This window comes from Anolis sagrei, chromosome 5 (genome assembly GCF_037176765.1).
Source record: "Anolis sagrei isolate rAnoSag1 chromosome 5, rAnoSag1.mat, whole genome shotgun sequence".
Lineage (NCBI taxonomy): Eukaryota > Metazoa > Chordata > Lepidosauria > Squamata > Dactyloidae > Anolis > Anolis sagrei.
In genome coordinates this window covers 97,949,643-97,973,789 of record NC_090025.1, presented here as the reverse complement: position 1 = coordinate 97,973,789, position 24,147 = coordinate 97,949,643, and the positions used below count along the sequence as shown (strand labels likewise).

At 40.1% G+C, this 24,147-nt stretch overlaps 1 protein-coding gene across 3 annotated transcripts in view; it reads left to right on the top strand.

Annotated features, from left to right (window-relative positions):
- The window catches only part of SCUBE1 (signal peptide, CUB domain and EGF like domain containing 1), a 282,888-nt gene that overhangs the window by 31,583 nt on the left and 227,158 nt on the right, over window positions 1-24,147 (top strand). For all 3 annotated transcript variants that reach the window (XM_067468907.1, XM_067468906.1, XM_067468905.1), the window contains one exon: window positions 22,509-22,637. In XM_067468907.1, coding sequence (XP_067325008.1) covers window positions 22,509-22,637 — 129 coding nt within the window. The remainder of the gene's footprint in view (window positions 1-22,508; window positions 22,638-24,147) is intronic.

Genomic DNA, 24,147 nt, shown 5'->3' with positions numbered 1-24,147 from the left:
ATTGGATTCTCTCAGAGTATATTTCAATCTGTCACATTCATGAATTGTCTTGGATGTGGAGGAGTGTTGCTGCACCCATTTGTAATGAATATATATGTTGCAGCGAAGCAAGAAGACAAGGTCAGGAGGCAAGTTGGCAGCAGGTTGAAGGCCTTCTCCTCTATTCAACAAGAAAAGACTAATCTTGCGGCTAGGAGGTTGAATTTACAAAACCACAGATGCAAATAGCATGCTCGTATTGATTTCCACTTCATAACATACTTCAGAACACAGACTCATAAGAACCATTTTGTAAGTTGTGGTTTTTCCCCTAAAAGCAAAGAAGGAATTCATTTGGCACCTTGTGCCAGATAGATATCTACATGCCGGCAAACCAGTGCTTCTGTAAATGAATTATTTTTGCCTTCTTGAAACAGAATTATTCCAAAGGGGTTTTTGAGTTGTTTCCCATTTCCTCTGTAACCAGTGATACTACAAAATAGTACAGATGGACAACAGGCCATTAAGAGTTACTCGGTGAGCTTTGCTGTATGTAGTAAATCCACTGTAATGTTATATTGTGGCATAAGATTTCTGGAGGGAAGCATTTATCTCCACAAAACAAGACAAGTCTTCAGAAATTTGTGGTAAGGTTTCTCTGCTCTGTTCTACCCCAGCCAGATTAAAAGTCAATATACTTTGATGAGCTACAAGGTTTGTTTAACCAGGTTTTCAGCGAATCAGCTGAAAAAGATTGTCTTTTAAAGATGCACACAATAGGAATTACTCGGATTCAATGTATTGTCAAAGGCTTTCATGGCCGGAATTCACATTTACTTTCTGTATTTAGGATTATATATTACACTAGCTGTCCCCTGCCATGCGCTGCTGTGGCCCAGTCCGTTGATCTGGAAAATAAAATAATGAGAAAGTGTTGGTTTCTAATATATATAATTTCTTTGTGCTTGTGGGTAAACAGTATTTCTTGCTGTTTCTTTGTGAGTGTTGATGTGGAGATTGTCTGGTTTGTCCACCCTGGAACATGCAACATATAATTGTCCTTCTTTAAGGGTCCCTTTCAAATCTATGATACTATATCTGTGTGTGTGTGAATCATATCTATCTGTCTATATCTATGGCTGGATGGCTCTTTGTCAGGAGGGCTTTCATTACATTTTCTTGCCCTGATGAATGGATGGCCTTAAGTATTTTCTGTCATGGGGGTTCTGTGTGCGAAGTTTGCCCCAATTCTGTCATTTGTGGGGTTCAGAATCCTCTTTGATTGTAGGTGAACTGTGAATCCCAGTGACTACAAATCCCAAATGTCAAGGTCTATTTCCCCTGAACTCCATCTGTGTTCATATTGGGGCATATTGAGTGCTTGTGCCAAGTTTGGTCCAGATCCATCATGGTTTGAGTCCACAATGCTCTCTGGATGTAGGTGAACTACAACTCCCGAACTCAAGGTCAATGCCCACCAAACACTTCCAGTATTTTCTGTTGGTCGTGGGAGTTCTGTGTGCCAAGTTTGGTTCAATTCCATCTTTGATAGAGTTCAGAATGGTCTTTGATGATGGGTGAACTATAAATCCCAGCAACTACAACTCCCAAATGACAAAATCATAATTTTTTGAGTGATGGTCACTCCTTGTGTTGTGAGACGTTTTGTTGCCAAATTTGGTGTGGTTTCATTCATTGGTTCTTTTGTTTTTAAGGTACTCATTATGCACAGAGTATTTATATATATATAGATTTGTAGTGAAAGACACAATGCAGAAAAATTTAAAAACCCAAGAGATGATTGTGTGAAAGAAAAAATATCACAAAAGCCTTCGTTTAAGTGAGCTCTTGTGTGGAGTGTGGAGGCAATGATGGCAAATCTGTATGTCTGCTATCAGATAGGATATGTGCAGAGCCTTTGATCTGTTAAGTTCTTCTTCAACACCTTCTCTACAATGTCAAACACAGTTGAGGCTAGTCGGATTTCCCCCTACATAGCCAAGCATAGTTAGATTAACATCTATGTACCAACCCGGGCCCTTCAATCTTCCGGGGAGGTCCTTCTCTCACCCCTACCAATCTCACAAGCTCATCTTGTTGCCTTCTCCTCTGTGGCTCCCCGACTTTGGAACTCCTGTCCTGGAGAGATCGGCAAAGCCCATTCACTAGAAATGTTCAAAAAGAACCTTAAAACCTGGCTCTTCCACTGCGCCTTTGGTGAGTAGGTGCACACCATGACATTTTGCACCCCTCATCGTTGTTTTTGCTACTAGAGCTCATGCCCTCTAAATGGGAAGTTTAGCCTCACAACTCTTGAGTTCCCCGTAAGTGTCCTGCTCCTATTTTTATCTCATTACAGCCTTTTAATTGTTTGATATTGTATATGTGGCCCGCCCATTGTTATCGTTATTGTGATTGTGTTTTGAATGTTATTTTATGACAGCCCTTTTTAAAAATGTATTTTGATGTTATTGTTGTGTTTTTGTTTATGCTTTGATTTTATTGCTGTAATATGTTGTCTGGGCTTGGCCCCATGTAAGCCGCTCCGAGTCCCCACTGGGGAGATGGTGGTGGGGTATAAATAAAGGTTGTTGTTGTTGTTGTTCTTCTTCTTCTTCTTTTTCTTCTTCTTCTTCTTCTTCTTCTTCTTCTTCTTCTTCCTCTTCTTCTTATTATGGTTAGTGTATCATAGCTGATGTTAATGCTACTGAATTAGGAAATATTTCATTCTCTTCCAGGTAGGCTGAAGAAAATGGAGTAGACTAGCTCATAGCCAAGTCCTTATCTCTTTTTATACCTGTGCAGACTATTTATTCTTTAAAATAATTGTTTAAATTAACTATTAGAATAATGAACCATTAGCATCATGTCCTCCAAAAGCACTTTATATCGATTTAGGTCTGCTTGTATGTCTCCATCAACGCCCCACCTCCTTTATCTTGTTCATGCCTAGCATTATTTTTTAAACTTCAATTACATTTGGCCCAGCCATAGATTTTAAATGTGCACTGGACCTAGTTCAATGTTTATGCTATTTGTGTATGAGATTTATTTTAATTGCCTTGTATTGTATTTATTACTGCTTGTATTGCTTGTATTGTTGTATTGTGGGCTCGACCTCATGTAAGCCACACCAAGTCCCTTGGGGAGATGGTAGTGGGGTATAAATAAAGTTTTATTATTATTATTATTATTATTATTAGCATGTATATTGAATAATAATAATAATAATAATAAATCTTTATTTATACGCTGCCACCATCTCCCCAAAGAAGACTTGGAGCGGCTTACTTGAGGCCAAGCCCGGTGATACATTACAGCAAAATAAAATACAGAACAGCAAAAATAACGTCAGAATAAAATAATACATTCAGGTAAAATAAACAGTGCATAATAACATAATGGAAAATCAAACACAGTGGGCGGGCCAAATGCACGACATAAAATGATAAAACTCTGGATGAGATAGCAATGAAAAAGGTATATTTGTGAGGAAGGAGCTCGTAGGGGACGGAACAGTGGAGTTAGGCCTTCAGTAAGGTGGGAGGAAGTGCAATTAATAATTACTGAAGTATACATAATCCTGCATCTCCTAAGAGTTTTTCTCTGGTCCCTAAAAGCACCAGAGGACCCATAATGGGGGTGCTGATTTGGAGTGGAGTACTCCGGATTCAGCATCACCAAAATCCACATTGTCGTTCCTTGTGCTGGTGAGGTTTGTACTGTGCGGCACAAAGCCAGCCTGGCGACTGGATGACTTCCACACAGCCTAGTGGTGTTGAAAATGGCTCGGCATCATGGGACTTCCACCTTTATCTTCCTCCTGTTGATTTGGCCATAGCAGCAACCAGGTAGTGCCATTGCAGGTATCAAATGATGACCACTGCCAGTTTTGTGTGTGGTGGTTACTGCTAAGGCCAGTGCCATCCTCTGTCTTCAGGCTCCTCGAGGAAAACAGCTGTGATTGCTTATGAATTGAAAGCCACCTAGTGTTCACATTGCCACAAAGTGCAGGAAAGCTCTGGAGCATCCCACAGTTTTTTAAATCACAGGACAAGGCCACACCAAGAATAATTTTCCTGTGTTAATGGGAATGGAGGTCACTTGTCATCTGGATGCCTTCAAGGCCATTCACCTCCTGCGCCAGAACCTCAGAGCTCTTCTAATCTTGGAAGCTAAACAGAGTTAGCCATGGTTAGTACTTTAATGTGAGACTGCCAAGAAATGCCAGATTGAGATTGCCATAAATTAACAGGTAACTTGGAGGCATATCCCCACATATTACTTGCTACTTCCTCCCCCACACCACATTGTTATTGGTGCATCTCTGTTGTAGAATTAATGTAGTTTAGTGCACTTTAACTGCCATGTCTAAATGCTATAGAATCCTGGGATTTGTAGTTTAGAGAAGTACCAGCATTCTTTGGCAAAGAAGGCTTAAGACCACATAAAACCACAAATCCCATGATTCTATAGCATTGAGTTGTGGCAGTTAAAGTGGTATCAGGCTGCATTCATTCCTCACTGTAGATGCACTCTAAGAGATTTAGTTCCAGTGACCATTTTTCAGAGAGTTGTGTTTGTTTCAGAATAAAAAGAAAGGGTATGGTGGTATCTTAAATAAGGTCAGATCAACAGGAGGAAGATAAAGGTGGAAGTCCCATGGCACTGAACCCTTTCCAGCACCAATTTCAACTGATTTCAGCCTAAGCTTTCAGATTGGAGTACTGCAATGCACTCTACGTGGGGCTGCCCTTGAAGACAGCCCGGAAATTTCAATTGGTACAACGAGTGGCAGTCAGGCTACTAACTGGAGCAACTTACAGGGAGCGGTCAACCCCCCTGTTTAAGAAGCTCCATTGGCTGCCGTTCATTTTTCGATCCCAATTCAAGGTGCAGGTTCTTACCTACAAAGCCCTGAACGGTTTGGGGCCCGCCTGCCTGCGTGACCGCATTTCTGTGTATGAACCCATGCAATCTCTTCGATCATCTGGAGAGGCCCTGCTCTCACTCCCGCCCCCTTCGCGGGCGCAATTGGTGGGGATGAGGGAGAGGGCCTTCTCTGTGGTGCCCCCCCCTCCCCGACTCTGGAACTCACTTCCTAAGGATATCAGGCATGCCCCCACATTGGCAGTCTGTAGGAGGAGCCTGAAAACATGGCTGTTCCAGTGTGCCTTCCCTGAATAAGGAAATAATCCCCAGCAAAATGTCCTCAGAAGCACTTTAACTACCCGTTGGGTTGCTCTCCATTTCTTTTAAAACCCTCCTATCAGATACATCCTTCCTCTGTTCATGCCCAGCGTTTATTTTTTAAATTTTAAATCATTACATTTGGCCAGACCATAGGTTTTTAAATCCTTGTGTGTTACTGTTTACATGTGAGATATATTAATTGTACTGTTTTTGCTTATTGTTTTTATTTTATTGATGTGTTGTCGGGCTTGGCCTCATGTAAGCCTCTCCGAGTCTCCTTGGGGAGATGGTGGCGGGGTATAAATAAATAAATTATTATTATTATTATTATTATTATTATTATTAAGCTTTCACGGACAAAGGTCCACATCCCCAAATGCATGGAATGCAGATTGAGTTGGAAAATGTTTGCACAATTTTTGTAGAAATGTTTATACAAATGCACTTTTGTACAAAAAATATGTCCTCCTCCACCACCACCACCCTGCCCCACCCCACTGCTGCCTTTAAGTGTTGGCCGTTTAAACTGTATTCCAGGTATCTGGGGAAGTGGGCTGTAAACCACAAAAACTTATGCTGAGGTTAAATCGTCATTAAGGTGACACAGTGGTATCAATTCTTCTCTTATTATTTCATCTCACATATATAATCCTGATCAGGAAAGGGCCACTTCTTCCTCTTTTCCATAGATGTTCCCAATTCTCCAAATCAATATTTTCCCTAAGTCTTTAGTCCAGTGGTTCTCAACCTTCCTAATGCCACGACCCCTTAGTACAGGTCCTCATGTTGTAGTGACCCCCAACCATTATTTTCGTTGCTACTTCATAACTGTAATTTTGCTACTGTTATGAATCGTCATGTAAATATCTGATATGCAGGGTGTATTTTCATTCACTGGACCAAATTTGGCACAAATACCTGATATGCTCAAATTTGAATACTGGTGGGGTTGGGGGAGGGTTTATTTTATCATTTGGGAGTTGTAGTTGCTGGGATTTATAGTTCACCTACAATCTGAACTTCACCAATGATGGAATTGAACCAAACTTGGCACACAGTACTCCCATGACCAACAGAAAATATTATGGAAGAGTTTGGTGGGCATTGACCTTGAGTTTTGGAGTTGTAGTTCTCCTACATCCAGAGAGCACTGTAGACTCAAGCAATGATGGATCTGGACCAAACTTGGCACAAGCACTCAATATGCCCCAATATGAACACAGATGGAGTTCAGGGGAAATAGACCTTGACATTTGGGATTTGTAGTCACTGGGATTCACAGTTCACCTACAATCAAAGAGGATTCTGAACCCCACAAACGACAGAATTGGGGCAAACTTCCCACACAGAATCTCCATGACCAACAGAACATACTGATTTTTCTGTTGGTCTTTGGTGATACTTCTGACACACCCTCGCAACCCCCCCCCCCCAGGGGTCCCAACCCCCAGGTTGAGAAACGCTGCTTTAGTCCATGAAATCATAGCAGTTTTTATTTGGTTGTCCTCTAAATGCATAATGATTTATCTGTATAATCTAGAGATTAAACCCTTATGCTCCTTCTCAAAAGGGCATTCCAACGCTGGAGAACCCTACATTAAAATCCTTCCTGATGTTAGGGAAGAAATGTTAGCTTTTGCTTTTCCTATTATTTAGCAAATGAGGAATGAATTGTTGAGTGGAGTAGTTTACATGTTGCTTCCTGGTAATCTTTATAATGCCATAAAGAGAGTGGAAGTCTTTGTCGGATGAAGGTGACGTTATAAATGAAATTAGGGGTTTTTTTTTTTTTTTGTTTTAAAGCTTCCTTCTGTTATGAAAATTTTGTTCCTCTTAAAACATTCCTAGACTCTCTTTGCATACTCCTATGTGGCTGGTTTGAGTTACCTCTTCCTGTACAAGGTCAACAATTTCTAACTGTGGACTGATGATGGACTTAATGGCACCTTTTGACACAAACCACATTAAGAACATCAGCATGTATGCTGGAGTCAATGTATGATTTTCCAAATGATTAACCCTAGCCCAAGAGAGAAGAAAAATGTGATGGGAAATCATAAGGATGTGTATGTAGGTTTTCCTAATGAATCAAGTTCATAATTTCCCCTCCAATGCAAAAGGAGACCAGGGTCTGCATTAGTTATTCGAAGTAAAAACAGATTGATAACTGCCCTCAAAAACATTCACACATTCTTTTCAGCGACAAGGTGGGCTGTGAAACTGGTAAAGAGCAATGTTTGCCTTCCCTCCCTGTGCACGTGGTTCAGAGTACCAAGAATGCTCTTGTATACATTGGAAAAGGTGGTCTTCCTTCAATGTTGCCTTACAGAAATGATGGCCATTTATTGGCTAGTTTCCATGCCATGAGGAACAACAACATGAGGAACTCTATCTGAATCCTGGAGCAACTTCTCTCTGGGAGCATTGGGGAATGTGAGTGATGAACATGAGGATACACGGATGGCTTTTTCCAATTTAAAATTAAAACAATGGCTGGATAATCCAAAAATGGTGACTAGATAATCCAAGAATTTACATGTATAACTTACTAACTGCATAATAAAGCATGTGACAGAGGGCCCTTCTAGATAGCCCCCAAAATGTAGGGCCTGTTGGGCTTTTTTTTTTTTTTTACCGGGCATCCAAACAACACCTTTGGTAAAAGCAAATTAATTTGGAATAACCATTGTTATTCTGGATTAATTAAATATCCCATTGAACCTTCCTGAAAGGCTGGGGTCTAATGGGGTATTAGATCAATGGGGACTGACTACTGGGTAATCATGGGAATATCTGGGGATCAGTCCTCACAGCCATCTTGCACTCTTGGCATGTCATTTCTACGCATCAGAAAGACTGCCAGAGCAATTTAATTGCAGCCAGGTAAGCTTTTCCAAAATGTTAGGGCTAGTTTGGGGAGGCTTCTAGCTATCAGTAGTTACCAAGAGGGCATCTAGACATGCCCCTTCCCCCCCCCCAGGAAAGCCCAGGTTTTTTTTACGGGGGTGGACCCAAATCCACACCAAAGTGGGCTTTTTAAACCACTTTGGCACAGATTTGGGTGCTGTCTGGAAGTGCCCAGTGAAACCCCTTTTTACAAAGGCTGTTTACACTCACTCATTCCTCTCACCCAATATGTGAAAGGAAGTCACAGGGAGGAGGGAGCAAGCTTGTTTTCTGCTTCCTTGGAGACTAGAACACGGTACAATGGCTTCAAACTACAAGAGAGGAGATTCATGCTTTTAAGTTCTAAAGATGAACCCATTCAAACAACTGTCCATAAAACAGAGAGATAAAAAGCCATTTTAAAATAGAGTAAGATGTGAACCAATTGTGTAAACATGTTTGTTACAGTCCTCCTTTGCCATCTTCCCAAGGCTGATGATTCTAAACAGCTTTCAGCAAGGCAGAGGGCAAGGAAGAAACAATTCTAGGCACCACAATTCAAGAGAGATATTGACAAGCTGGAATGTGTCCAGAGGAGGGCGACTAAAATGATCAGGGGTCTGGAGAACAAGCCCTGTGAGGAGTGGCTTAAGGAGCTGGGCCTGTTTAGCCTGAAGAAGAGAAGGCTGAGAGGAGATATGCTAGCCATGTATAAATATGTGAGAGGAATCCACAGGGAGGAGGGAGCAAGCTTGTTTTCTGCTTCCCTGGAGACTAGGACGCGGAACAATGGCTTCAAACTACAAGAAAGGAGATTCCATCTGAACATGAGGAAGAACTTCCTGACTGTGAGAGCCATTCAGCAGTGGAACTCTCTGCCCTGGAGTGTGGTAGAGGCTCCTTCTTTGCAAGGTTTTAAACAGAGGCTGGATGGCCATCTGTCGGGGATGATTTGAATGCAATATTCCTGCTTCTTTGCAGGGGGTTGGACTGGATGGCCCATGAGATCTCCTCCAACTCTTTGATTCTATGATTCTAATTTGGTTTCAGTTTGTTTTCCTTTTCTAAAATAATGATCTTGAAAGCCATCGGCAAGTGCAGTGTTTGGAATCACTGCATTAAAGTACGATATATCAAATGTTGAACATTTTAACCACTTTATAAAGCTGATGCAATCTTCCTTTGCATTTAAACTAGCCATTTACATTAGGTTATATAGTTGCCAGTCTAGGTTTTGGGAAAGAAGGCACGATGAAGGAGTTGAGTAGTAGTTTTCCTGTGTGTGATTATAATTCAACCCAAATTGATGTTCTGTTGAACATCTAGTTTACAAACACACTAGTGTTTGGTGAAACATTAAATGCAACCCTGTTATTAACAGGGAAACACAAACTTGTTTGAAACATGTGTCTTCTGGTCTGAATTAGTCTGACATATCCTTCCCTACTATTATATTATTTGAGGTGGGAGAGAACTTTAAGTGCCTCAACCCATTTAACCTTAATAGCTCTGTTTTTAATAGAGACCTACTAACTAAAAGAACCAAATGATTGCTTGAATTAGGTTGTTTTAATCTTAATTAAAAGCTTTCCTTTATAATAGGAAACAGCTTGTTTTTTTCCCTCAAAAGCACCCGGTAAGCCTTTCATAAATGGCATGTTTGAAGGCTTGAATAGCTTTAGATAATAATTTAGTCCCTCTATAGCTACTCATTACCGTAAACGTATTGCAGTTAATTAAAAAAAATTAAAAGCCTTCTCCATTTTTTGTCTTATTTTCTGGCTATGGAATTGGTTGTTAGAGCAGAGACTGCGAGCAGTAGGTTTGGGTAGGGAATGTAGTATGCTGCTCTTAAGAGTTATGAGCTGTTACAAGTCCTTGTATCAGCATGCAAACTGATAGCTTTGGGCACACTTAAGGTATTTGACTACCTTATCGGTTACACATGAAATTAAATTTTAAAAGAATGTTTAGGTGAATTCATAGAAGTTGAAAAGAGTTTTGTTTCTGATCTAAATTGACCTATTTAGAAAGAAGTAAATACATTGCTTATTTCTTTACTGTGCATTTGAACAGCCTATAGACAAGTCGCTTCATATTAAGTCATATTGCAAATGAAGTTGCCTTCTATTAGTTTTCTATAGCATCACATAATGTATGTGCATGGGTGTATATCTGTTTTTATATAGGTGTAATTTCTAAGATACATCCTGGATTTTTTGTTAATGTTGTAAATGACTGTTAATTGGTCATTTATAATTACAAAAGAATACCACAACGTCTGTTAGAAACACCTGAAAACTGTGTCAATACACTGATAGAAATCAGGCCCCATCGATAATCTTCAGTGGACACTCAAGAGTGCAAATTCAGTCAGTCTTTCGTGCCCCATTGTCAAGACCCAGATGCCCCAAGAATGCCAAACACAGTATAAAAGGTCCAAACAAAGGTTTATTAAACACAAAAACGGCTTAGAGACACTTAACTCAGTGCCTCTAGCACAAACTAAGAGTCTATAGCAACCACTAAGCAAAAAATTTAAATATAATCTGGATTATACCAGAGTATAATCTGGGATAACAAAAAGTTACAGCAATCTGCTTGAAATTCAAAAGGTCCAAAAAGCACAAGAAAACAAGGTGGGAGCATGCAAAATTGAAGTCCAAAAACAGTCCGAAATGAGATGAAGCAGTCCAAAAAACAAAGTCGTCGTCAAAACACAGTCCAGAGTGAAAAGGGGAGGTTGAAGTCAGCACTTACGGAGTTCCAGCCAGAAGTCACGGAAACACGGAGATCTGTAGTCCAAGGACCCAAACTTGAGAGTAATGGCAGTAACAAAGATCCAAACCCGATAAGACACTTTACCTTCTGCAAAGACCCATTGAATTCAAACCAATTTATATCCTATAATTCCTCATCAGAGGAAGAACTGCTCCCCACCCTTTCATCATCACTTTCAGCTGCCCCATTCCCTGCAGCTGAGCACTGCCACCCATCTCTCCACCTTTGCCAGCATCTTTCAAGACTTAGGTCTTCCCAAGTGTTCCCAGATTGCCAGTCCTCTGCAAACCCCTCAAAGTCATCACTGGATGTAGGCTGAGTACAGATGTTCCTAATCTCCTGCACATGGGTCCAGTCTAAAGCATCCTCCTCCCCATCGTCACTTCCAGTCCCATCACTCCTTTCAAAACCCACAAAGTCTTCATGTTCTGTTGGAGCGCTAAGTATATCACGGATACGCTTCCTTTTGGATCTCCTCATCTGATTCTTGTGCTCGAGTAGCCCGCTTAACTCCCCTGCTTCCCTCTCCTTCCCCCATTTCACAATCTGAGAAACCCTCGAAGGACTCGGAATCAGTTGGAGCCATGAATATATCTCTAATCCGCTTTCGCTGCTGCTCATCCTCCAACACCTGCACAGCCCTCTTCTCCCTTCTACCAGTAGTAGTAACGTTACTGTCACGCTGTACTACAACACCCATTGTGCTTCTTATGTAAGTTTTCAGACATTTAAGAGTTGAAAACAACCTACACACACACACACAAAATTGGCATATCTAAAAATCAAGATCAATGACACATACATATTATCAAATTTTTAGAAACTACCTTTAATCTGGTACCTAATTATTCAAAAATTGATAGTTTAGGAGAAATTAAAGTATAAACTTTCAAAGAAGACACAAATTATCACAGTTGTGGAAACATCATAAAGTGTATTTAAACTTAAGATTTTCTTACGGAGTTTTTGGGATTACAATCCTCCAATGGATGAGGCTTGGCATAAAACAAAAGCACAGCCCTAAAAGACACTGCCAGGATATTCATCATAATGAATATAAGTAATACAATGAAGATTTATATTTAATCTGAGTGTGTGTATCTTACTCTATGTTGCATAGTCCCCGTCCCCCCCAAAAAAATTCAAACCTATACATGACATGAGACATAGTCCAGAATCACTTAGGGTCGTAGTTTTAGAAGTGGTTACATCCTCCATAACTATAGATTTATCTACTAGACTACTACAACGTGAAGCCTTTTGGATTTTCACTCTTGAAACTATATCCTAAGGGTCTGAATGATTCTATTTAATTTCAGTGTTTCATGTGAGCAGGCACAGGTCTTTTAAAACAAGTTTTTCTCTTTTGAGTAACTTACTATTGCAAACTGGAACACACCCACACTGACAGCTATATGGGGCCCCTTTAAAATTTGCTTCATACACTATTACTTTTTCTTTATATATTGGAATCTCCACCTGCTTCCCTTGTGCTTGCCACAGAAATATACCTAACAAGCAGAGCACCTTGCAGGAGAACCTAAGTGAGTATTTTGATTCTAGTTGTGTTTTTTTCACTTTTGATAATTGAATTCCCTACTATGTTTAGCCACTTAATGTGTTCCCTTTAGGTTCTCATCATTATTCATCTTACTTGAAGAATTGTACACTTTAGAAAAAACTTATTACTACCACCTGAAGAAGACTACACATAGTTGAAACTGGTTGTGGTTGACGAACTGTGATTTTGAAAAGGGATTTTGAAAAAGGACTGATAAACTGTGCTTGACAAACTGTGATTTTGAAAAAAATGGACTGATAAACTGGGTGTTGCCGTGGACAAACTTTACTTTATTTAATCCAGATCAAGAAGCTCTGGATTAAGAGACCTGTAAAAAGATTCATAAACTGTGTATTGTTATTGACAATATTTCTTTTCAAAACAACCTTAAAACAGATGTATATCTTGCTGTAGAATTTGTTGTTTATACCATACAAGATAAATGATTTTTGGTTTAGAGAACTGTATGCTGTATAACTTGTGCTAAGATTCCATTCGTTGAATATGTTGTTTTCATACTTAGGCAATCCCTCGTTGGCTGTGTAGGATAGGCTTCCAGGATCAGTGTTCTGGTGAGTCCGTTGGTGACTGTGGAGCCCTATTCTTGATCTGCATCTTCTCCCGGAGTGAGGGCATTAGTTTCCAGGTGGAAGGCAGTCTCGGTCGGGGTTGGCTTGACGCGCCTTCCTCTTGGCACATTTCTCTCTTTTGCCCTCCATTCGTGCCTCTTCAAATCCTGCAGCACTGCTGGTCACAGCTGACTTCCAGCTGGAGTGCTCAAGGGCCAGGGCTTCCCAGTTCTCAGTGTCTATGCCAGAGTTTTTGAGGTTGGCTTTGAGTCCATCTTTAAATCTCTTTTCCTGCCCACCAACATTCCATTTCCCGTTCTTGAGTTCGGAATAGAGAAACTGTTTTGGGAGACGGTGGTCGGGCATCCGGACAACATGGCCAGTCCAGCGGAGTTGATGGCGGAGGACCATTGCTTCAGTGCTGGTGGTCTTTGCTTCTTCCAGCATGCTGACGTTTGTCCGCTTGTCTTCCCAAGAGATTTGCAGTATTTTCCGGAGGCAGCACTGATGGAATTGTTCTAGGAGTTTTATGTGACGTCTGTAGACAGACCATGTCTCGCAGGCGTAAAGCAGGGTTGGGAGGACAATAGCTTTATAAACAAGCATCTTGGTATCCCTACGGATGTTCCAGTCCTCAAACACTCTCTGCTTCATTCAGAAAAATGCTGTACTCGCAGAGCTCAGGTGGTGTTGTATTTCGGTGTCGATGTTGACTTTGGTAGAGAGGTCGCTGCCAAGGTAGCGGAAATGGTCAACATTTTCTAATGTTACACCATTAAGCTGTATTTCTGGCATTGGAGAGGGATTGGCTGGTGACTGCTGGAAGGTGACTGTGTTTCAGTATTAATATCAAGTTAATGCAGAGTATATGATATGGTGTAATATGGGATATAGTAATACTTACCCTTATTTTTAATAGTAACTCTAAAGCAACCAGAAATTGCATTTATCTGGCATTGACCTACCCTCATGGATACAAGTTAAATCACAATTTATTGCATACTGGTTGGTGTGGATGATACCATATTTATCCCAGTGTTTCATTGCTAAATAACAAAGCCCTTTTCCTCGTTTTCTTCTCAAAATGTGCTTTCATCAAAGCAAACAAGTATAGGGAAGCTGTTGCACTTGTGCCTTTCTTTTTGGCCTAATGGCCATCAGATTTTTCTTCTTTGAGCCTCCTATTCCCAATATTCACCCTTGACCTTGTCCTCTCAAACAGTCTTTGGGCCTTTAATTTTTTTTTTACCATTTCCTCAGACACTAGTGTCTTGAAAACATCATGACAACTGGAAAGCAATAAAAACAAAAAGGGCATGTAGAATGTCCTTAATTGATTTTTTTTAAAATCACATCAGTTGCAGGACTATAATAGTTAAAAGTAAAATGTGTTTTATATGGCAATATTTTATAAGGACCTCTTTCTCCTAGCACTGGGAGGAAGGGAAGTAAATGTGGTTTATACCTGGTTTTCTTTGTTGCCGGAAATTCAATTTGTTTCATTGAATTTGAACTAGAATTCACTCTCAAGAATATCCCTTATGTCTGAAATGGATGAAACCTGAAAAATAAACAAAAGTTCAGACCACAAGTCAAAGTAATGGCAAAATATTTTTTTACAACGGGCAGAAATTCCAGATTTAATCAGTATTTGCTGCTGCCATATACAGTTGTTTATATTTGTAACTAGCCATCCCCTGCCACGCATTGCTGTGGCCCACTCTGGTGGTCATGGGGGTTCTGTGTGGGAGGTTTGGCCCAATTCTATCGTTGGTGGGGTTCAGAATGCTCTGTGATTCTAGGTGAACTATAAATCCCAGCAACTACAACTTCCAAATGTCAAGATTCTATTTTCCCCAAACTCCACCAGTGTTCACATTTGGGCATATTGAGTATTCGTGTAGAGTTTGGCCCAGATCCATCATTGTTTGCGTCCACAGTGATCTCTGGATGTAGGTGAACTACAACTCCCAAATTCAACATCAATGCCCACCAAACCCTTCTAGTGTTTTCTGTTGGTCATGGGAGTCCTGTGTGCCAAGTTTGATTCAATTCCATCATTGGTTGAGTTCAGAATGCTCTTTGCTTGTAGGTGAACTATAAATCCCAGCAACTACAACTCCCAAATGACAAAATCAAATTTTTTGAGTGAAGGACGTACATTGAGTTATTAGGTGTCTTGTGTCCAAATTTGGTGTCAATTCGTCCAGTGGTTTCTGAGTTCTGTTAATCCCACAAACGAACATTTCATTTTTATTTATATAGATTAAGGAAGTACAGTATCTATTTAAAATGCCATTGGCTTCAGATAATGAAAGTGAAGCCCCTTCTACACTGCCATATAATCCAGATTATCAAATCAGATAATCCATGTTATCTGCTTTGGGCTAGATTATATAAGTCTACACTGCCAAATAATCCAGTTCAAAAGAAATAATCTGGATTTTATATGGTGGTGTTAGAGGGGCCTTAGAATAATATAGGAAATGTACACATTGGATTCCTTCTTGTGCGCATTCATATAACTTGATCATTACATTTCCTTGTCCTTAAGCAAAACCAATTTTAATTCCTCTCTAATACTTTTTTACTGACACATCATATATTTCAAGTTGCATTCTTTCAATATAATACTGGCATATCTATTCCCTTCTGATGTCTGAATAAATACTTCTATGTAGCCAACTACTGACATATCGGCAATGAAAACATTACATTTCAAGCCATTTTAGTACCTAAACTCTGCTGTATATGATTTCCCCAAGTGCTATGTTTTGCAATTGGATAGCTGATTTAGATGAAAAGATGTTTAAGATTTATGCAGGCAGACAGCTTCCTGATGGCTGTATTTCTGCAGAGGTTCGAGAACATAAATTATTGAAAGTCAATTGCAATTTATGCTTCACAAATTAGTTCCAGATCCAATAGCAAAAGGGCACAGTATGAAAGAAAAACATACATTTTGGCTAAATATGGCTCAAGTTGGAAGGTCTGTCATCAACCGAGCTCAGAGACAGTGCTTAGAGTTGGGGAGTCTAGACTGTAGTTATGATTATTATTGTTCATTATTATTCTTTTGGCTGTTACTAAAACTTTTAACAGGTAAAAAGTAAAACAAAACAGAAAACCAACATTTTCTTAAACTTCCCCAGGCCATGCCTGTGTAGCAAGCTTATTAATTTAAATAGTAGCATGTTATATGGGTGGAACTTCATAGATATTGTTGGGCTGGATGAAAGCTAACAAATTGAAATTGAATCCAGACAAGACAGAGGTCCTACTGGTCAGTCAAAAGGCCGAGCAGGGCATAGGGTTACAGCCTGTGTTGAATGGGGTTACACTCCCCCTGAAGATGCAGGTTCGCAGCTTGGGAGTGATCCTGGACTCATCGCTGAGCCTGGAACCCCAGGTCTTGGCAGTAGCCAGGAGAGCTTTTCCACAACTAAAACTTGTGCACCAGCTTCGCCCATACCTTGGGAAGCCTGATCTGGCCATGGTGGTCCACGCTTTGGTTACATCCCATATAGATTACTGCAATGCGCTCTACGTGAGGCTGCCTTTGAATACTGTTCAGAAACTCCAACTAGTCCAATGGGCCATAGCTAGATTACTCACTGGAGCGTCATACAGGGAGCACACCACCCCTCTGTTATGTCAGCTCCACTGGCTGCCAGTCCAATTCCGAGCACAATTCAAAGTGCTGGTTTTGTCCTATAAAGTGCTATATAGCTCTGGCTCAGCTTACCTGTCTGAACGTATCTCCATTTTTGTCCCACCTTGAAGTTTAATATTGTCTGGGGAGGCCCTGCTCTCGGCCCCGCCTCTGTCGCGAACACACTTGGCGGGGACGAGGGACAGGGCCTTCTCAGTGGTGGCCCTCCACCTGTGGAACTTGCTCCCCAGCAAAATCAGGCCAACAACATCCCTCCTCACCTTCAGGAGGAAATTAAAACTGTGGTTATCAGACCAGGCCTTTGGGTAGCTGGCAGACAATTGACAATGGCAATGATGATAAGGTTATGGAAAATGGACTATGGATAGGCTTCCGATTGTGTTGTGCTTGCTGAATTTGTTTCTGCATAAGGCCGATTGGGAACCCTTCCAAAATTTCATGGAAGAAGGAAAATTCCAACATGGGGATCTCATGTTTAGAATGTTAATCTATTATATTTGCTGCACTAGAGCCCTGAAATGCTTTTTCACCACAAACCACACTCTGTCCAGGTAATCCAGTAAGTAAAAGTTTATTAAGAGAAGAGTATATATAAAAAAATAAGCAAATCCAAAAAGGAGAATCAAAGTTCAAACAGTTATTTTCAAGACAGCCAAGATTCCAAAATCCTTTCAAATATAGTGTCAGATATATCCATAAACATGATTGCATGAATCCAAGGCAGGCAACCTATGCCAAACATGAAACTAGAATCCATAGATGCAGGCGAAACGTCAGGAGAAATGCCTCTAGAACATGGCCATATAGCCCGAAAAAACCCACAAGAACTGAAGAACAAAAATATCAAGTTGAATGCATGAATTCCCAAAATGTAGGACCAAGCTGTTCACCTGAATACAACATTGTTGTGCTCTCGCGCGCTGGGCCTATAGCAATTGGCTTTTGAACAGGACGTGCTCTTTGTGCCCAGTGGGAAGCCGGGGTGCCTCGAATGAGAGGTCCTATGGGTTTTCCTATACAAAGTCTTTAGAAGCTTAAAAGTTTAACAAAGTTCTTTATTATTGCTTAGGTCTTCAACAAACAATCTTAGATCTTCAACAAATCAAACAAATGCTTCTTAACTTGTCTACAATGGACAGGCAACTTGCTTGGAGGACTATTTCTTTCCTTTACGAGGAAAACCCTTTTTGATCTTTCCCTGGGCAATCTGCTTTCTAGGCTTTGCTGGTGTGGGCCCTACTCCCGGCTCCAAATTGCTTCTTTGGTACCCATGTAGACTTAGCAGCCAAGGCTCTGAAGAATTTCCAGCTGGAGTCCTTAGGATTTTTCCCACAAAAGTTGTAGGTCCGTTTCCCCAACCCCAACAAGGGTTGTGTTGTAAAGCCGTTTCTCTTAAAAGCCTTTCTTTAGAGACTGTACTTAAAGCTGTGAGGCTGTAAATTCCCCAGCCAGAGCTTTTGGGACTGTTTTCCCCTGGACTTTTTAAGAAACAAAGCTTCTCTACAGGTAGAAAACTTTCACTTCCTGTAGCTGAGCTTCCAACTGTAAGACTGAACTAAAATGGTTCCCTTTCCCTCCTGAACCTGGAAAAAAGGGTGGAACTAAAACTTAACGATGACAGACAGGTGGCTAGTTCCATGACTGCAGCCTAGCAGGAACCATCCAACTGCAAAATTCATGGCCAGAACAAGCACATGCAAACGCTCAAAGAACGAAAGGGAGTTTGGAGCTCCTGGTACAGCCATACCAGCACAATTGCTCTCACAAAGGAGTGTACCAGCAGAAAACCACTTAAAAGGCCTCAAACCCTCCCATAACATAATTCCTCACACACCTGCTTTTCCTCTCCATATCTCTAAGCCACTGGCAAAAGCGAGTCTGTCTGTTGTACGTTTTGCCTCCAAAGTTCCAAGCACCTTGATCTGGACAAACATTTGTTTCCCACATGACTCTTAGCCTGCGCTTCTCATGAGAATTGATATTGCTTTCTCCAATGTCAAGGGGATTGCCAGGGGATTCCAAAACATCTCTCTCCGGGCCACTTCTATCTTCCTCTGGGCTCTCTGAATCTATCCCAGTATCCCCTTCCTCATCTTCTGAGCACTCAGAATCTGACCAGTCTACAACAATATTATATAGTACACAATGAACTAGATAATATGGATACCACAGAAAATCCATATGTATATGAAAGAAGGATAGATACAAATTTGATGATATATTTCAATTTTTAAAAAAAGACAAAAATATGTCTGTTTGGAGGCCTGGGTCAGCTTCACTAACTTTTTAAATGGACATAATAATAATAATAATAATAATAATAATAATAATAATAGTTACTGTTATTATTATCATTATAAAAGCAGGTGGAAACATTATCTGGTGAGATATAAAGCCTGAAGCAAAAATCCACTAGCATGAAAACTAATATTTTGAACATACATATCTTTTACTCTTACATTTGTAATTCTCTATCTCTTCCCAAGCTATATTTGCTTTACTTAACTGGAAAATATGCAGGGATTCTAATCCAGATCCATAACAGTATAACTATGTCTCGGATTTTGTAATGTAATCATCTCTTCTTTCAACAATTGTAATGCTCTCCATAGTTAATACTGTCTAATGTATTTTTTTCTTATGTGGGCAGGAAAGACAATATATATTCTACCAGGTTTTCAGTGTCTTTTATTTGTCTTTTAATTGTGCTATTGTGTGTTTGTTTGTACAGTCTCTTTTTGTGTCTTATATTTTGTGTTATTGTTATAAAGCACCTTGAAGCCATTTATGTAGGAGGTGTATGTAAATGTCTTTATAAATAAATACTTAAATAAATTTTAAAAATTACAAAAAAGAAAGAATTCTGTAAAAACAAACCCAGTCTGATTTTACAGCAGTAGTAGCGATGCCTAAATACCCTGAAGGCAGTAGATCCAAAAAAAGAGAGAAGCTGACAAGAACTGTCAAATTGCTGAAAATCACTAACCTAGAAAAATCTATAGCAAGAGTGTGAAATGATTGCAACTTGAAGGAGCGTGCATTCCATAGGATAAAGCCCTTATCCACATGCCTATCAAGGAAGAGGAGCTCTGCTTTTTTAAAGAAAGATCTGTTCAGTTCACATGATTCCACTGTTCTCTCTACTTTCATGAGAAATGTAGTACTTACTACCCTTTGGTTCAGATCTCATGTAGGAAAACATCCCTCCCCTGCTCTTTGTGTTGCCATCCTTTTGCCAATGCATTAATTCATAGAGTGGCTTGTCCTCCCATCGTTGCCTTTAAGAGCTAACTAGACTTAATGTATTGTCAAAGGCTTTCATGGCTGGAATCACTAGGTTGTTATAGGTTTTTTGGGCTGTATGGTCATGTTCTAGAAGCATTCTCTCCTGATGTTTCACCTGCATCTATGGCAGAGGTTGTGAGGTCTGTGGGAAGTAGGAAAATTGGGTTTATATATATGTGGAACGACCAGGGTGGGACAAAGAACTTTTGATCTGCTGGAGCTAGGCGTGAATGTTTCAACTGGCCACCTTGATTAGCATTTGTTGGACTGTCAGTTTTTTGGTGTGGCTTGTTAGTGCCCGGGGGAATCTTTTGTCGAGAGGTGATTAGCTGTCCCTGATTGTTTCCTCTCTGGAGTTTCCCTGTGTTTTAGTGTTGTTTTGCTGTTATAATTTTAGAGTTTTTTTAATACTGGAAGCCAGATTTTGTTCATTTTCATGGTTTCTCCTTTCTGTTGAAATTGTCCACATGCTTGTGGATTTCAATGGCCTCTCTGTGTAGTCTGACATGGTGGTTGTTTGAGTGTTCCAACATTTCTGTGTTCTCGAATAATATGCTGTGTCCAGGTTGGTTCATCAGGTGCTCTGCTATGGCTGACTTCTCTGGTTGAAGTAGTCTGTAGTACCTTTCATGTTCCTTGATTTGTGTTTGGACGATGCTGCGTTTGGGGTTCTTATGTAGACTTGTTTACAGCTGCATGGTACATGGTAGACTCCTGCAGAAGTGAGAGGATCCCTCTTGTTCTTTGCTAAATGTAGCATTTGTTGGATATTTTTAGTGGGTCTGTAAACAGTTTGTATGTTGCTGATTTTTTTCTATGAAGTGGGCTGAGTCCTTGATGTAGTGCGCAGTGAACTAATTATTATGGGTTTGTAACTGTGCAGCCAAAAATTTTGCTAAGTCATATGTGGGGGTTCCAATGGCACTCCCAATGGGTCTGAGTGGGGTGGAGTCCTTATGGATTTTTGGGAGTCCATAAAGCCTAGGTGGGAGGACTTTCAATTTGCATAGTTGTTGGCATATGTCAAAGTTGATCGAGAAGTTCTTGATCAGAGTGTTGGTTTTTTTGGTTATTTTGGAAGTTGGGTCTTTCTGTATATAGTGGATCCAGGAGTTTTCTGATCTTTTCTTTGTATTGTTCTGTTTCCATGATTACTGTGGCATTCCTCTTGTCTGCTGGGAGAATGATGATATCTGGATCTGAGTTGAGGTCTCTGGTGTTGGGAAGCTGATGAGGAAACACAACGTATCTACTGACCCACCAAGAAAATCCAACAAATGCTATGTTCAGCATCTATGCTTCCCATAGATGTAGGCGAAACGTCAGGAGAGAATGCTTCTAGAACATGGCCATATAGCCCGAATAACCTACAACAACCCAGTAACTAGACTTAATTTTAAACAAATAGATATCAATATTGATATCTTTATCTAGCCTGAAAAAAGTTAATGTTTGGAATATTGCTTCCAGTATATTCCAGCCCAAGAGTTTTAGTCCACGAAAGAAACTTTCCTGAAATCTCCTACAGATGTATAGATATGACTTTTATATCTGTATCTGTGTGGGGTCATCTAAAATCTATCTGTGTGGGTTGCTCATGTTAAGTTACCCACTAGGGAAAGGAGCAGTATTGTGAAAAATATTTGTAATGTTGTCTCATTGTCATTATTATATTGCCTCATGTAAGCCGCACTGTGCCCCATCGGGGAGATGGTAGCGGGGTACAAATAAAGTTTATTATTATTATTATTATTATTATTATTATTATTATTATTATTAGAGATTTGATCCTAGTTTACAGTTCATAGGAAAATTATATTGTTTATAAAGAAATTAAAGTACACTTTCCTTCTTCTGAGTTCATGGTGTGCAAAGGGGGAAAATGTGTTAAACTTCATTACTTGTCTCTCTTTCAAGAAGATCTGGAACGTTATGTCTGAACTAATCTAGTTGCATGTATGCCAAAGCACTCCAGCAATGTTTTTCACCTATTAATCTCTACTTCTCTTTGGCAAAATAGATGTAATTTCTGATTAGTCGTGCATCATGCCAATGACTTTGAAGCACATTTGTAATTGAATATTATAATGTAACTCTAAGTCAAAACTATTGAAAGCTTTGACTTCGAATGGCCATAGCTTTATGTTGGACAAATTTCTGTGAGGGCAGGGTGAGGGAGGGAGGGAGGGAAGAAGCATCTTCTTTTGTGTCATACTATTATCCCCAAAAAACTTGTTGCCTGTCCTTGCCTTAGAGAAAAGGGAAAGGGAGAAGGTGGAAGAGAGGGCTTGTTGGAGACTCAAGCTTTGAGGCCTATGGGATATTATATATATATATATATATATATATATATATATATATATATACACACACACACACACACACACACACACACACACACACACACATTTCTCAGAAAAAATAAGGTCACAAGTTGAAAAGGTTTAAGAAGTCTTGCTCTAAGTGTTACAGCCCCTCTAAGCATTGCAACCCCATATAGCAATAATTTCTGTAAATGATGTTGTCCTCATACATTATGTGTGATATAACTGCTAAAAACAATGGGCTTCTCTCTTCTTAGATATCGATGAGTGTGAAAATGACTTCTACAATGGTGGATGTGTACATGAATGCATCAATATTCCAGGCAACTACAGGTGCACTTGCTACGATGGATTCATGCTGGCTCATGATGGACACAACTGCCTTGGTGAGTCATTATTCTGGGGAAACTATTGGTAAATAATTTCTTGAATAACTCATCTTATTCAGAGGTGCTTACAGTTATTTAGGCACAATGTTGATAAGAAAACTGAAGTAATTTTACACCTGACCCTGAAAAATCCTTCCCATACATTTTTTGTCAAGTCATTCAGTTTCTAAGAGACTGGGAGTGAGAAGACATCCAAAATCCATGTTAGGGAAATACTTTCAGTCGACAAATGGCTTGAGATCGCAAAATACAGAACAAGCATTTTTGTTTATTCAGATGATTATAATGATGATGATGATGTGATTCATGTCCCTGTTATTCTGAGACCCAAAACAGTTTACAAAATATTAAAATAAATGCAGATTAACATATAGACACCAGTAAAAGGCATCAGTAATCTCTCTCTCTCTCTCTCTCTCTCTCTCTCTCTATATATATATATATATATATATATACATATATATATAAATAAATGTAATGTTCGTTTGTGGGACGGACATAACTCAAAAACCACTGGATGAACTGACACAAAATTTGGACACTACACCCCTAACAGACCAACAAGTGACCATCACTCATAACCCCCTCCCCAAGAAAACAGCAAAAAGGGCATAAATAGCAAAATGACAATACAACACATGTGCGAAAACGACAGATCCCAGTATCCCCTACACCAAGCCCTTTAGGGGAGGAGGATACTCCAAATGCATTGATTCCAAGATGCAAGTTCTCTTCTCCTTGGATTTCTTAGAGAGCATCCCAATCCCTGAATAGTTCCAATTTCCTATTCCTGGACTGCAACTCCCAGCAAACCTCTAGATAGATAGATTAGATAGAGATAGGTAGGTAGATTGATCAGGAGAACTGCTGGGAGTTGCAGTCCAAGAATAGGTAGAGAAGGAAGAAAGGAGAGAAAGTAAAAGAGAAAGAAAAAAGGAAGGGAAGAGGAAGAAAAGGAAAGAAGGAAAGAAAAAAGGGAAGGAAAGAGAGAAAGAAAGGAGGAGAGAAAGAGGGAGGGAAGGTTGGCCACAGCAGCGCGTAGTGCGTACAGCTAATAATATATAAAATTTATCTTAAAATGCAACTGTAAAGTGTATAGTATTAAGAGCATTTAAAATGCATGCAATGTCAAAGATAAAAATCAACAAATAGCACAACATTATAGTCGACTCCCAAAAGGCTATTGGAACAGAAGATTTTTATTTACCAGCAGAAGGATAGCAAGGAGGACGCCATCCTAGTCTCACTAGGGACAGAATTCCAAAGCTGGGAGCAACCACTGAGAAGGCCCTCTCTCTTGTTCCCACAAACGTATCTGAGAAGTTGATGGGGGTCAAGGACTTTATTGTACGATGCCACTATCCTGCTACATTCATGCAAATGTGCAAGCATGGCGACCCTTGTTATCAGACCTCTTCAGGGCTGGTGAGGCCTCCTCCTCCACTTGCCAGGGTCCACTGCCTCTCCAGAGCCAGGGCTGCCCCGCCAGCTCCGCACCACCAGGCTG